The 15,689-nt window shown below is 46.0% G+C and overlaps 1 protein-coding gene across 1 annotated transcript in view; it reads left to right on the forward strand.

Annotated features, from left to right (window-relative positions):
* vipr1b (vasoactive intestinal peptide receptor 1b) overlaps positions 1 to 15,689 on the forward strand; it is a 209,113-nt gene that overhangs the window by 153,407 nt on the left and 40,017 nt on the right. The window contains exon 4 of the mRNA XM_071327928.1: positions 10,059 to 10,191. Coding sequence (XP_071184029.1) covers positions 10,059 to 10,191 — 133 coding nt within the window. The remainder of the gene's footprint in view (positions 1 to 10,058; positions 10,192 to 15,689) is intronic.

The raw sequence follows: 15,689 nt of genomic DNA on the forward strand, positions 1-15,689 counted from the left end.
CTGAGTGGCTCAGGGGGCAGGTCAGATCTCACCAAGATATCTCCTATAGTGTCTGAGTGGGGTCAGGGGGCAGGTCAGATCTCACCAAGATATCTCCTATAGTGTCTGAGTAGCTCAGGGGGCAGGTCAGATCTCACCAAGATATCTCCTATAGTGTCTGAGTGGGGTCAGGGGGCAGGTCAGATCTCACCAAACTATCTCCTATAGTGTCTGAGTCGACTCAGGGGGCAAGTCAGATCTCACCAAGATATCTCCTATAGTGTCTGAGTGGGGTCAGGGGGCAGGTCAGATCTCACCAAACTATCTCCTATAGTGTCTGAGTGGGGTCAGGGGGCAGGTCAGATCTCACCAAGATATCTCCTATAGTGTCTGAGTGGGGTCAGGGGGCAGGTCAGATCTCACCAAACTATCTCCTATAGTGTCTGAGTGGGGTCAGGGGGCAGGTCAGATCTCACCAAGATATCTCCTATAGTGTCTGAGTCGAGTCAGGGGGCAAGTCAGATCTCACCAAGCTATCTCCTATAGTGTCTGAGTGGGGTCAGGGGGCAGGTCAGATCTCACCAAGATATGTCCTATAGTGTCTGAGTGGGGTCAGGGGGCAGGTCAGATCTCACCAAACTATCTCCTATAGTGTCTGAGTGGGGTCAGGGGGCAGGTCAGATCTCACCAAACTATCTCCTATAGTGTCTGAGTCGACTCAGGGGGCAGGTCAGATCTCACCAAGATATCTCCTATAGTGTCTGAGTGGGTCAGGGGGCAGGTCAGATCTCACCAAGATATCTCCTATAGTGTCTGAGTGGGGTCAGGGGGCAGGTCAGATCTCACCAAGATATCTCCTATAGTGTCTGAGTAGCTCAGGGGGCAGGTCAGATCTCACCAAGATATCTCCTATAGTGTCTGAGTGGGGTCAGGGGGCAGGTCAGATCTCACCAAGATATCTCCTATAGTGTCTGAGTGGGGTCAGAGGGCAGGTCAGATCTCACCAAGATATCTCCTATAGTGTCTGAGTGGGGTCAGAGGGCAGGTCAGATCTCACCAAGATATCTCCTATAGTGTCTGAGTGGGTTCAGGGGGCAGGTCAGATCTCATCAAGATATCTCCTATAGTGTCTGAGTAGCTCAGGGGGCAGGTCAGATCTCACCAAGATATCTCCTATAGTGTCTGAGTGGGGTCAGGGGGCAGGTCAGATCTCACCAAGATATCTCCTATAGTGTCTGAGTGGGGTCAGGGGGCAGGTCAGATCTCACCAAGATATCTCCTATAGTGTCTGAGTGGGGTCAGGGGGCAGGTCAGATCTCACCAAGATATCTCCTATAGTGTCTGAGTAGCTCAGGGGGCAGGTCAGATCTCACCAAGATATCTCCTATAGTGTCTGAGTGGGGTCAGGGGGCAGGTCAGATCTCACCAAGATATCTCCTATAGTGTCTGAGTACCTCAGAGGGCAGGTCAGATCTCACCAAGATATCTCCTATAGTGTCTGAGTAGCTCAGGGGGCAGGTCAGATCTCACCAAACTATCTCCTATAGTGTCTGAGTGGGGTCAGGGGGCAGGTCAGATCTCACCAAGATATCTCCTATAGTGTCTGAGTCGACTCAGGGGGCAGGTCAGATCTCACCAAGATATCTCCTATAGTGTCTGAGTAGCTCAGGGGGCAGGTCAGATCTCACCAAGATATCTCCTATAGTGTCTGAGTGGGGTCAGGGGGCAGGTCAGATCTCACCAAGATATCTCCTATAGTGTCTGAGTAGCTCAGGGGGCAGGTCAGATCTCACCAAACTATCTCCTATAGTGTCTGAGTGGGGTCAGGGGGCAGGTCAGATCTCACCAAGATATCTCCTATAGTGTCTGAGTGGGGTCAGGGGGCAGGTCAGATCTCACCAAGATATCTCCTATAGTATCTGAGTGGGGTCAGGGGGCAGGTCAGATCTCACCAAGATATCTCCTATAGTGTCTGAGTAGCTCAGGGGGCAGGTCAGATCTCACCAAACTATCTCCTATAGTATCTGAGTGGGGTCAGGGGATAGGTCAGATCTCACCAAGCTATCTCCTATAGTGTCTGAGTAGCTCAGGGGGCAGGTCAGATCTCACCAAACTATCTCCTATAGTGTCTGAGTGGTTCAGGGGGCAGGTCAGATCTCACCAAGATATCTCCTATAGTGTCTGAGTAGCTCAGGGGGCAGGTCAGATCTCACCAAGATATCTCCTATAGTGTCTGAGTAGCTCAGGGGGCAGGTCAGATCTCACCAAACTATCTCCTATAGTGTCTGAGTAGCTCAGGGGGCAGGTCAGATCTCACCAAACTATCTCCTATAGTGTCTGAGTGGGGTCAGGGGGCAGGTCAGATCTCACCAAGATATCTCCTATAGTGTCTGAGTAGCTCAGGGGGCAGGTCAGATCTCACCAAGATATCTCCTATAGTGTCTGAGTAGCTCAGGGGGCAGGTCAGATCTCACCAAACTATCTCCTATAGTGTCTGAGTAGCTCAGGGGGCAGGTCAGATCTCACCAAGATATCTCCTATAGTCTCTGAGTGGGGTCAGGGGGCAGGTCAGATCTCACCAAGATATCTCCTATAGTGTCTGAGTAGCTCAGGGGGCAGGTCAGATCTCACCAAGATATCTCCTATAGTATCTGAGTGGGGTCAGGGGGCAGGTCAGATCTCACCAAGATATCTCCTATAGTGTCTGAGTAGCTCAGGGGGCAGGTCAGATCTCACCAAGATATCTCCTATAGTGTCTGAGTGGGGTCAGGGGGCAGGTCAGATCTCACCAAGATATCTCCTATAGTATCTGAGTGGGGTCAGGGGGCAGGTCAGATCTCACCAAGATATCTCCTATAGTATCTGAGTGGGGTCAGGGGGCAGGTCAGATCTCACCAAGATATCTCCTATAGTGTCTGAGTAGCTCAGGGGGCAGGTCAGATCTCACCAAGATATCTCCTATAGTGTCTGAGTGGGGTCAGGGGGCAGGTCAGATCTCACCAAGATATCTCCTATAGTGTCTGAGTGGGGTCAGGGGGCAGGTCAGATCTCACCAAGATATCTCCTATAGTGTCTGAGTGGTTCAGGGGGCAGGTCAGATCTCACCAAGATATCTCCTATAGTGTCTGAGTAGCTCAGGGGGCAGGTCAGATCTCACCAAGATATCTCCTATAGTGTCTGAGTAGCTCAGAGGGCAGGTCAGATCTCACCAAGATATCTCCTATAGTGTCTGAGTGGGGTCAGGGGGCAGGTCAGATCTCACCAAGCTATCTCCTATAGTGTCTGAGTGGGGTCAGGGGGCAGGTCAGATCTCACCAAACTATCTCCTATAGTGTCTGAGTAGCTCAGGGGGCAGGTCAGATCTCACCAAGCTATCTCCTATAGTGTCTGAGTGGGGTCAGGGGGCAGGTCAGATCTCACCAAGCTATCTCCTATAGTGTCTGAGTGGGGTCAGGGGGCAGGTCAGATCTCACCAAGATATCTCCTATAGTGTCTGAGTAGCTCAGGGGGCAGGTCAGATCTCACCAAGATATCTCCTATAGTGTCTGAGTAGCTCAGAGGGCAGGTCAGATCTCACCAAGATATCTCCTATAGTGTCTGAGTGGGGTCAGGGGGCAGGTCAGATCTCACCAAGCTATCTCCTATAGTGTCTGAGTGGGGTCAGGGGGCAGGTCAGATCTCACCAAACTATCTCCTATAGTGTCTGAGTAGCTCAGGGGGCAGGTCAGATCTCACCAAGCTATCTCCTATAGTGTCTGAGTGGGGTCAGGGGGCAGGTCAGATCTCACCAAGCTATCTCCTATAGTGTCTGAGTGGGGTCAGGGGGCAGGTCAGATCTCACCAAGATATCTCCTATAGTGTCTGAGTAGCTCAGGGGGCAGGTCAGATCTCACCAAGATATCTCCTATAGTGTCTGAGTGGGGTCAGGGGGCAGGTCAGATCTCACCAAGATATCTCCTATAGTGTCTGAGTGGGGTCAGGGGGCAGGTCAGATCTCACCAAGATATCTCCTATAGTGTCTGAGTGGGGTCAGGGGGCAGGTCAGATCTCACCAAGATATCTCCTATAGTGTCTGAGTAGCTCAGGGGGCAGGTCAGATCTCACCAAGATATCTCCTATAGTGTCTGAGTGGGGTCAGGGGGCAGGTCAGATCTCACCAAGATATCTCCTATAGTGTCTGAGTGGGGTCAGGGGGCAGGTCAGATCTCACCAAGATATCTCCTATAGTGTCTGAGTAGCTCAGGGGGCAGGTCAGATCTCACCAAGATATCTCCTATAGTGTCTGAGTGGGGTCAGGGGGCAGGTCAGATCTCACCAAGATATCTCCTATAGTGTCTGAGTGGGGTCAGGGGGCAGGTCAGATCTCACCAAACTATCTCCTATAGTGTCTGAGTGGCTCAGGGGGCAGGTCAGATCTCACCAAGATATCTCCTATAGTGTCTGAGTGGGGTCAGGGGGCAGGTCAGATCTCACCAAGATATCTCCTATAGTGTCTGAGTGGGGTCAGGGGGCAGGTCAGATCTCACCAAGATATCTCCTATAGTGTCTGAGTGGTTCAGGGGGCAGGTCAGATCTCACCAAGATATCTCCTATAGTGTCTGAGTGAGCTCAGGGGGCAGGTCAGATCTCACCAAACTATCTCCTATAGTGTCTGAGTAGCTCAGGGGGCAGGTCAGATCTCACCAAACTATCTCCAATATTGCAACCACGCTTATAGACCACCAGTGAGGGTTCCTTGAAAAGGTGTGCGATTTTCTGTTGTTGTCTGATTGCAAAATATGCCAGTGCTTTTTCAGGATTGCTTTCATTTTCTCTGAACCATTGGTGTACTTAGTGCAAAAGACAATTGCATTGTTTTTCTTCTTTGGTTAAGTTTTTAGTAATTCCTCTCTTGGTTTTTGAGATATTTTCATCATTATAGGGAGTGTAAGATAACATGGCTATATACAGGAAGAATAAAAGAACATGGCTATATACAGGGAGAATATAATAACATGGCTATATACAGAGAGAATAAAATAACATGGCTATATACAGGGAGAATAAAATAACATGGCTATATACAGGGAGAATAAAATAACATGGCTATATACAGGGAGAATAAAATAACATGGCTATATACAGGGAGAATAAAAGAACATGGCTATATACAGGGAGTATAAAATAACATGGCTATATACAGGGAGAATAAAATAACATGGCTATATACAGGGAGAATAAAAGAACATGGCTATATACAGGGAGTATAAAATAACATGGCTATATACAGGGAGAATAAAATAACATGGCTATATACAGGGAGTATAAAATAACATGGCTATATACAGGGAGAATAAAATAACATGGCTATATACAGGGAGAATAAAATAACATGGCTATATACAGGGAGTATAAAATAACATGGCTATATACAGGAAGAATAAAATAACATGGCTATATACAGGGAGTATAAAATAACATGGCTATATACAGGGAGAATAAAATAACATGGCTATATACAGGGAGTATAAAATAACATGGCTATATACAGGGAGAATAAAATAACATGGCTATATACAGGGAGTATAAAATAACATGGCTATATACAGGGAGTATAAAATAACATGGCTATATACAGAGAGTAGAATATAACATGGCTATATACAGGGAGTACCAATAACGAGTCCATGTGCAGGGGTACCAGGTAATAACATGGATATATACAGGGAGTACCAGTACCGAGTCCATTTGCAAGGGTACCAGGTAATAACATGGATATATACAGGGAGTACCAGTACCGAGTCCATTTGCAAGGGTACCAGGTAATAACATGGATATATACAGGGAGTACCAATACCGAGTCGATCTGCAGGGGTACCAGGTAATTGAGATAGCTATGTATATATAGCTAGGGGTAACATGACTAGAAAACAGGATAGATAATAGACAGTAGCAGCAGTATACTGCAGGTAAGGGTAAAGTGACTAGACAACAGGATAGATAATGATTAATCCTTAGTGGACACCGAGGAACTTGAAGCTCTTGACCCGCTCCACTGCAGCCCCGTCGATGTGAATGGTGGCGTGCTCGGCCCTCCGTTTCCTGCAGTCCACGGTCAGCTCCTTTGTCTTGCTGATGCCTGGCACCACACTGCCAGGTCTCTGACCTCCTCCCTATAGGCTGTATCATCGTTGTCAGTGATCAGGACTACCACTCGTCATGTCGTCTGCAAACTTAATGATGGTTTAAGAGTTGTACTTGGCCACGCAGTCGTGGGTGAACAGGGAGTACCGGAGGGGACTAAGCACGCACCCCTGAGGGGCCCCTGTGTTGAGGGCCACCCGGGTGGATGTGTTGTTGCCTACCCTCACCACCTGGGGACGGCTCGTCAGGAAGTCCAGGATCCAGTTGCAGAGGGAGGTGTTTAGTCCCAGGGTCCTTAGCTTAGTGATGAGCTTGGAGGGCACTATGGTGTTGAACGCTGAGCTGTAGTCAATGAACAGCATTCTCACGTAGATGATCCTCTTGTCCAGGTAGGAGAGGGCAGTGTGGGGTGCATTTGAGATTGCGTCATCTGTTTATATTATTATATTATTATTATTATATTAGTGTGCTATGCGAATTGGAGTGGGTCCAGGGTGTCTGGGATGATGGTGTTGATGTGAGCCATGACCAGCCTTTCAAAGCATTTCATGGCTACAGATGTTAGCCAGCAGCATACTACCCTGCATCCCACTGCTGGCTTGCCTCTGAAGCTAAGCAGGGTCAGTCCCTGGATGGGAGAGCAGATGCTGCTGGGTGTTGGAGGGCCAGTAGGAGGCACTCTTTCCTCTGGTCTAAAACAATAATGATTAGGGATGTAACGCTGTGAACGGTGTCGCCTTTCAGACGGGACGTTAAACGGGTGTCATGACTCGCTGTGGTCACTAAAGATCACATGGTATGTATTGTAGGGGTGTTAACCCTGGTGTCCTGAATAAATTCCCAATCTGGCCCTCATACCATCATGGTCACCTAATCATCCCCAGCTTCCAGTTGACTCATTCAGGGTGTTAGAGGAAAGGCCTGTAGGAACACTAAGGTGTCTCCCTATATAGTGCACTACTGTTGACCAGGGCCCTATTCCCTATATAGTGCACTACTGTTGACCAGGGCCCTATTCCCTATATAGTGCACTACTGTTGACCAGGGCCCTATTCCCTATATAGTGCACTACTGTTGACCAGGGCCCTATTCCCTATATAGTGCACTACTTTAGACCAGAGCCCTATTCCCTATATAGTGCACTACTTTAGACCAGGGCCCTATTCCCTATGTAGTGCACTACTTTAGACCAGGGCCCTATTCCCTATATAGAACACTACTTTAGACCAGGGCCCTATTCCCTATATAGAACACTACTTTAGACCAGGGCCCTATTCCCTATGTAGTGCACTACTTTAGACCAGGGCCCTATTCCCTATATAGAACACTACTTTAGACCAGGGCCCTATTCCCTATGTAGTGCACTACTTTAGACCAGGGTCCTATTCCCTCTATAGTGCACTACTTTAGACCAGAGCCCTATTCCATATGTAGAACACTACTGTTGACCAGGACCCTATTCCCTATATCGTGCACTACTTTAGACCAGGGCCCTATTCCCTATATAGTGCACTACTTTAGACCAGGACCCTATTCCCTATATAGTGCACTACTGTTGACCAGGACCCTATTCCCTATATCGTGCACTACTGTTGACCAGGGCCCTATTCCCTATATAGTGCACTACTGTTGACCAGGACCCTATTCCCTATATCGTGCACTACTTTAGACCAGGGCCCTATTCCCTATATAGTGCACTACTTTAGACCAGGACCCTATTCCCTATATAGTGCACTACTTTAGACCAGGGCCCTATTCCCTATATAGTGCACTACTTTAGACCAGGACCCTATTCCCTATATAGTGCACTACTTTAGACCAGGGCCCTATTCCCTATATAGTGCACTACTTTAGACCAGGACCCTATTCCATATATAGTGCACTACTTTAGACCAGGACCCTATTCCATATATAGTGCACTACTTTAGACCAGGACCCTATTCCCTATATAGTGCACTACTTTAGACCAGAGCCCTATTCCCTATGTAGTGCACTACTTTAGACCAGGGCCCTATTCCCTATATAGAACACTACTTTAGACCAGAGCCCTATTCCCTATGTAGTGCACTACTTTAGACCAGAGCCCTATTCCCTATGTAGTGCACTACTTTAGACCAGGGCCCTATTCCCTATATAGTGCAATACTTTAGACCAGGGCCCTATTCCCTATATAGTGCACTACTTTAGACCAGAGCCCTATTCCCTATGTAGTGCACTACTTTAGACCAGAGCCCTATTCCCTATGTAGTGCACTACTTTAGACCAGAGCCCTATTCCCTATGTAGTGCACTACTTTAGACCAGAGCCCTATTCCCTATGTAGTGCACTACTTTAGACCAGGTCCTATAAGGAATAGGGTGCCTATCCTCATTCATCATTAAATCAAATCAAATGTTATTTGTCACATACACATGGTTAGCAGATGTTATTGGTCACATACACATGGTTAGCAGATGTTATTTGTCACATACACATGGTTAGCAGATGTTATTGGTCACATACACATGGTTAGCAGATGTTATTTGTCACATACACATGGTTAGCAGATGTTATTGGTCACATACACATGGTTAGCAGATGTTATTTGTCACATACACATGGTTAGCAGATGTTATTGGTCACATACACATGGTTAGCAGATGTTATTGGTCACATACACATGGTTAGCAGATGTTATTGGTCACATACACATGGTTAGCATATGTTATTGGTCACATACACATGGTTAGCAGATGTTATTGGTCACATACACATGGTTAGCAGATGTTATTGGTCACATACACATGGTTGGCAGATGTTATTGGTCACATACACATGGTTAGCAGATGTTATTTGTCACATACACATGGTTAGCAGATGTTATTTGTCACATACACATGGTTAGCAGATGTTATTGGTCACATACACATGGTTAGCAGATGTTATTGGTCACATACACATGGTTAGCAGATGTTATTGGTCACATACACATGGTTAGCAGATGTTAATGGTCACATACACATGGTTAGCAGATGTTATTTGTCACATACACATGGTTAGCAGATGTTAATGCGAGTGTAGCGAAATGCTTGTTCTTTCTAGTTCCGACCATGCAGTAATATCTAACAAGTAATCTAACCTAACAATTCCACAACTACTACCTTATACACACAAGTGTAAAGGGATAACGAATATGTACATAAAGATATATGAATGAGTGATGGTACAGAACGGCATAGGCAAGATGCAGTAGATGGTATAGAGTACAGTATGTACATATGAGATGAGTAATGTAGGGTATGTAAACATAAAAGTGCATAGTTTTAAAGTGGCTAGTGATACATGTATTACATAAAGATGGCAAGATGCAGTGGATGATATAGAGTACAGTATACTCTATATTACTAAGCAGCACTCTGCTTTGGGTCATCTGTGTTCCAGTCATTACACACTACAGACCTTCCGACTGTGAGATACTAAAGCTTCTGATGAAGCTGTTGGCTGAAAGGTCATTTATAAATCCACATGTTTCAGTATCTCAATGTGTTTTCGATTAAACCTTTAGAAATCCTTTTCCATTGTCATGGTGGTTAAATGCTTTGTTCTCCCTCCGTATCCCTCCACAGTGTCAGAGAACCAAAAGGTTTCATTAGTATTTCAGTCATTCATCAATTAGTGGTCATTCTTTCTCCATTTCTCAATTCCAAAGACAGTGGAAGTTCTTTGGTCACGCTGGATGTAACATGTGGTGTGTGTCTCCCCTAGGAAACTCCACTGCACTCGGAACTACATCCACATGTGGTGTGTGTCTCCCCTAGGAAACTCCACTGCACTAGGAACTACATCCACATGTGGTGTGTGTCTCCCCTAGGAAACTCCACTGCACTAGGAACTACATCCACATGTGGTGTGTGTCTCCCCTAGGAAACTCCACTGCACTAGGAACTACATCCACATGTGGTGTGTGTCTCCCCTAGGAAACTCCACTGCACTAGGAACTACATCCACATGCACCTGTTTGTGTCATTCATCTTGAAGGCCATCGCTGTGTTTACGAAGGATGTGGTTCTGTACCAGCTCGGAGAGGTTGACAACTGCTCCCCAGGATCTGTAAGTACACAGCCCGTGTCTGTGGGGGGGGGGGGGGGGGTGTGTGTGTGTGTGTGTGTGTGTGTGTGTGTGTGTGTGTGTGTGTGTGTGTGTGTGTGTGTGTGTGTGTGTGTGTGTGTGTGTGTGTGTGTGTGTGTGTGTGTGTTTGTTTGTTTGTTAATTGTACCAACCTCCGCGTTCCATCATTCTAATACATCTTGTTGAACATGTCTGTATTTCAAACACTTCTCAAATCAAATCAAACTTTATTTTTCACATGCGCCGAATACAACAAGTGTAGACCTTACCGTGAAATGCTTCCTTACAAGCCCTTAACCAACAGTGCAGTTCAAGAAAGAGTTGAGAAAATATTTACCAAATAAACTAAAGTAAAAAATTATAAAAAGTGACACAATAAAATAACAATACAGAGGCTATATACAGGGGGTACCGGTACCGAGTCAATGTGGAGGCTATATACAGGGGGTACCGGTACCGAGTCAATGTGCAGGGGTACAGGTTAGTAATGAGGCTATATACAGGGGGTACCGGTACCGAGTCAATGTGCAGGGGTACAGGTTAGTAATGAGGCTATATACAGGGGGTACCGGTACCGAGTCAATGTGCAGGGGTACAGGTTAGTAATGAGGCTATATACAGGGGGTACCGGTACCGAGTCAATGTGCAGGGGTACAGGTTAGTAATGAGGCTATATACAGGGGGTACCGGTACCGAGTCAATGTGCAGGGGTACAGGTTAGTAATGAGGCTATATACAGGGGGTACCGGTACCGAGTCAATGTGCAGGGGTACAGGTTAGTAATGAGGCTATATATAGGGGGTACCGGTACCGAGTCAATGTGCAGGGGTACAGGTTAGTAATGAGGCTATATACAGGGGGTACCGGTACCGAGTCAATGTGCAGGGGTACAGGTTAGTAATGAGGCTATATACAGGGGGTACCGGTACCGAGTCAATGTGCAGGGGTACAGGTTAGTCAAGGTAATTTGTACATGGAGGTAGTGATTATGCTCAGATAATATACAGCAAGTAAGAGCAGTGTACAAAACAAATGGAGGGAGGGGGGGTCAATGTAAATAGTCCAGTGGCCATTTGATTAACTGTTCAGCAGTCTTATGGCTTGGGGGTAAAAGCTGTTCAGGAGCCTTTTGGTCCTAGACTTGGCGCTCCGGTACCGCTTGCCGTGCGGTAGCAGAGTCTTTGACTTGGGTGACTGGAGTCTCTCTCAATTTTTTGGGCTTTCCTCTGACACTTCCGAGTATATAGGTCCTGGATGGCAGGAAGCTTGGCCCCAGTGATGTACGTACTACCCTCTGCAGCGCCTTACGGTCAGATGCCAAGCAATTGCCATACCAGGCGGTGATGCAACCGGTTAGGATGCTCTCGATGGTGCAGCTGTAGAGCTGTTTGAGCATCTGGGGACCCATGCAACATCTTTTCAGTCTCCTGAGGGGGAAAAGGTGTTGTCGTGCACTCTTAACGACTGTCTTGGTGTGTTTGGACCATCCCAGTTGTTGGTGATTTGGACACCAAGGAACTTGAAACTCTCGACCCGCTCCACTACAGCCCCGTTGATGTTAATGGGGGCCTGTTCGGCCCGCCTTTTCCAGTAGTCCACGATCAGCTCCTTTGTCTTGCTCACATTGAGGGAGAGGTTGTTGTCCTGGCACCACACTGCCAGGTCTCTGACCTCCTCCCTATAGGCTGTCTCATCGTTGAGGGAGAGGTTGTTGTCCTGGCACCACACGGCCAGGTCTCTGACCTCCTCCCTATAGGCTGTCTCATCGTTGAGGGAGAGGTTGTTGTCCTGGCACCACACGGCCAGGTCTCTGACCTCCTCCCTATAGGCTGTCTCATCATTGTCGGTGATCAGACCTACCACTGTTATGTCGTCAGGAAAGGGCAGTGTGGAGTGCGATTGAGATTTCGTCATCTGTGGATCTGTTGGGGCAATATGCGAATTGGAGTGGGTCTAGTGTATCTGGGAGGATGCTGCTTATGTGAGCCATGACCAGCTTTTCAAAGCACTTCATGGCTACCAACGTGAGTGCTTTGGGGCGGTAATCATTTAGGCAGGTTACCTTCACTTCCTTGGGCACAGGGACTTTGGTGGTCTGCTTGAAACATGTAGGTATTACAGACTCGGTCAGGGAGAGGTTGAAAATGTCAGTGAAGACACTTGACAGTTGGTCCATGCATGCTTTGAGTACACGTCCTGGTAATCCGTCTGGCCCAGCGGCTTTGTGAATGTTGACCTGTTTTCAGGTTTTGTTCACATCGGCTACCCAGAGCGTTATCACACAGTCTTCCAGAACAGCTGTTGCTCTCATGCATGCTTCAGTGTTGCTTGCCTCGAAGCGAGCATAAAAGGCATTTAGCTTGTCTGGTAGGCTCGCGTCACTGGGCAGCTCGCGGCTGGGTTTCCCTTTGTAGTCCATAATAGTTTTCAAGCCCTGCCACATCCGACGAGCTTCAGAGGCGGTGTAGTAGGATTCAATCTTAATCCTGTATTGATGCTTTGCTTGTTTGGTCGTTCGTCTGAGAGCATAGCGGGATTTCTTATGTGTCGGGATTAGTGTCCCGCTGCTTGAAAGCAGCAGCTCTAGCCTTTAGCTCAATGAGGATGTTGCCTGTAATGGGATAGGTACGTACGGTCACTGTGGGGGCGACGTCGTCGATGCACTTATTTATGAATCCGATGACTGAGGTAGTATACTCCTCAATGCCATTGGATCAATCCCGGAACATATTCCAGTCTGTTCTAGCAAAACAGTCCCGTAGCGTAGCATCTACCTCATCTGACCACTTCCATATTGAGTGAGTCACTGGTACTTCCTGCTTTAGTTTTTGCTTGTAAGCATGAATCAGGAGTATATAATTATGGTCAGATTAGCCAAATGGAGGGCAGGGGAGAGCTTTGTATGTGTCTCTGTGTGTGCAGTAAAGGTGGTCTAGAGTTTTTCCCTCTGGTTGCACATTTAACATGCTGATAGAAATTTGGTAAAACTGATTTGAGCGCCGCTTCTGGGTGAGCATTTTCTTGTTTGCTTATGGCCTTATACAGTTGGTTGAGTGTGGTCTTAGTACCAGCATCGATTTGTGATGGTAAATAGACGGCTATGAATAATATAGATGGGAACTCTCTTGGTAGATAGTGTCGTCTATAGCTTATAGCTTGGAATGATACAGTATATCTCTGTCAGGTGGACTGATACTGTATATCTCTGTCAGGTGGACTGATACTGTATATCTCTGTCATGTGGAATGATACTGTATATCTCTGTCATGTGAAATGATACAGTATATCTCTGTCAGATGGAATGATACTGTATATCTCTGTCAGGTGGACTGATACTGTATATCTCTGTCAGGTGGAATGATACTGTATATCTCTGTCAGGTGGAATGATACAGTATATCTCTGTCATGTGGAATGATACTGTATATCTCTGTCAGGTGGAATGATACTGTATATCTCTGTCAGGTGGAATGATACTGTATATCTCTGTCAGGTGGACTGATACTGTATGTCTCTGTCAGGTGGACTGATACTGTATATCTCTGTCAGGTGGAATGATACTGTATATCTCTGTCAGGTGGAATGATACTGTATATCTCTGTCATGTGGAATGATACTGTATATCTTTGTCAGGTGGACTGATACTGTATATCTCTGTCAGGTGGAATGATACTGTATATCTCTGTCAGGTGGAATGATACTGTATATCTCTGTCAGGTGGAATGATACAGTATATCTCTGTCAGGTGGACTGATACTGTATATCTCTGTCAGGTGGAATGATACAGTATATCTCTGTCAGGTGGACTGATACTGTATATCTCTGTCAGGTGGAATGATACTGTATATCTCTGTCAGGTGGAATGATACTGTATATCTCTGTCAGGTGGAATGATAGTGTATATCTCTGTCAGGTGGAATGATACAGTATATCTCTGTCAGGTGGAATGATACAGTATATCTCTGTCAGGTGGACTGATACTGTATGTCTCTGTCAGGTGGAATGATACTGTATATCTCTGTCAGGTGGAATGATACAGTATATCTCTGTCAGGTGGAATGATACTGTATATCTCTGTCAGGTGGAATGATACAGTATATCTCTGTCAGGTGGACTGATACTGTATGTCTCTGTCAGGTGGAATGATACTGTATATCTCTGTCATGTGGAATGATACTGTATATCTCTGTCATGTGGACTGATACTGTATATTTCTGTCAGGTGGAATGATACTGTATATCTCTGTCAGGTGGAATGATACTGTATATCTCTGTCATGTGGACTGATACTGTATATCTCTGTCAGGTGGACTGATACTGTATATCTCTGTCATGTGGACTGATACTGTAAATCTCTGTCATGCGGAATGATACTGTATATCTCTGCCATGTGGAATGATACTGTATATCTCTGTCAGGTGGACTGATACTGTATATCTCTGTCAGGTGGAATGATACTGTAAATCTCTGTCATGCGGAATGATACTGTATATCTCTGCCATGTGGAATGATACTGTATATCTCTGTCAGGTGGAATGATACTGTATATCTCTGTCATGTGGACTGATACTGTATGTCTCTGTCATGTGGAATGATACTGTATATCTCTGTCATGCGGAATGATACTGTATATCTCTGTCAGGTGGAATGATACAGTATATCTCTGTCATGTGGAATGATACTGTATATCTCTGTCAGGTGGAATGATACTGTACATCTCTGTCAGGTGGAATGATACTGTATATCTCTGTCAGGTGGAATGATACTGTATATCTCTGTCAGGTGGAATGATACTGTATATCTCTGTCAGGTGGAATGATACTGTATATCTCTGTCAGGTGGAATGATACTGTATATCTATGTCAGGTGGAATGATACTGTATATCTCTGTCAGGTGGACTGATACTGTATATCTCTGTCAGGTGGACTGATACTGTATATCTCTGTCAGGTGGAATGATACTGTATATCTCTGTCAGGTGGAATGATACAGTATATCTCTGTCATGTGGACTGATACTGTATGTCTCTGTCAGGTGGAATGATACTATATATCTCTGTCATGTGGAATGATACTGTATATCTCTGTCATGTGGACTGATACCCTATATCTCTGTCAGGTGGAATGATACTGTACATCTCTATCAAGTGGAATGATACTGTATATCTCTGTCATGTGGACTGATACTGTATGTCTCTGTCAGGTGGAATGATACTGTATATCTTTGTCAGGTGGAATGATACTGTATATCTCTGTCAGGTGGAATGATACTGTATATCTCTGCCATGTGGACTGATACTGTATATCTCTGTCAGGTGGACTGATACTGTATATCTCTGTCAGGTGGAATGATACTGTATATCTTTGTCAGGTGGAATGATACTGTATATCTCTGTCAGGTGGACTGATACTGTATATCTCTGTCAGGTGGACTGATACTGTATATCTCTGTCAGGTGGAATGATACTGTATATCTCTGTCAG

Source organism: Salvelinus alpinus, chromosome 10 (genome assembly GCF_045679555.1).
Source record: "Salvelinus alpinus chromosome 10, SLU_Salpinus.1, whole genome shotgun sequence".
Lineage (NCBI taxonomy): Eukaryota > Metazoa > Chordata > Actinopteri > Salmoniformes > Salmonidae > Salvelinus > Salvelinus alpinus.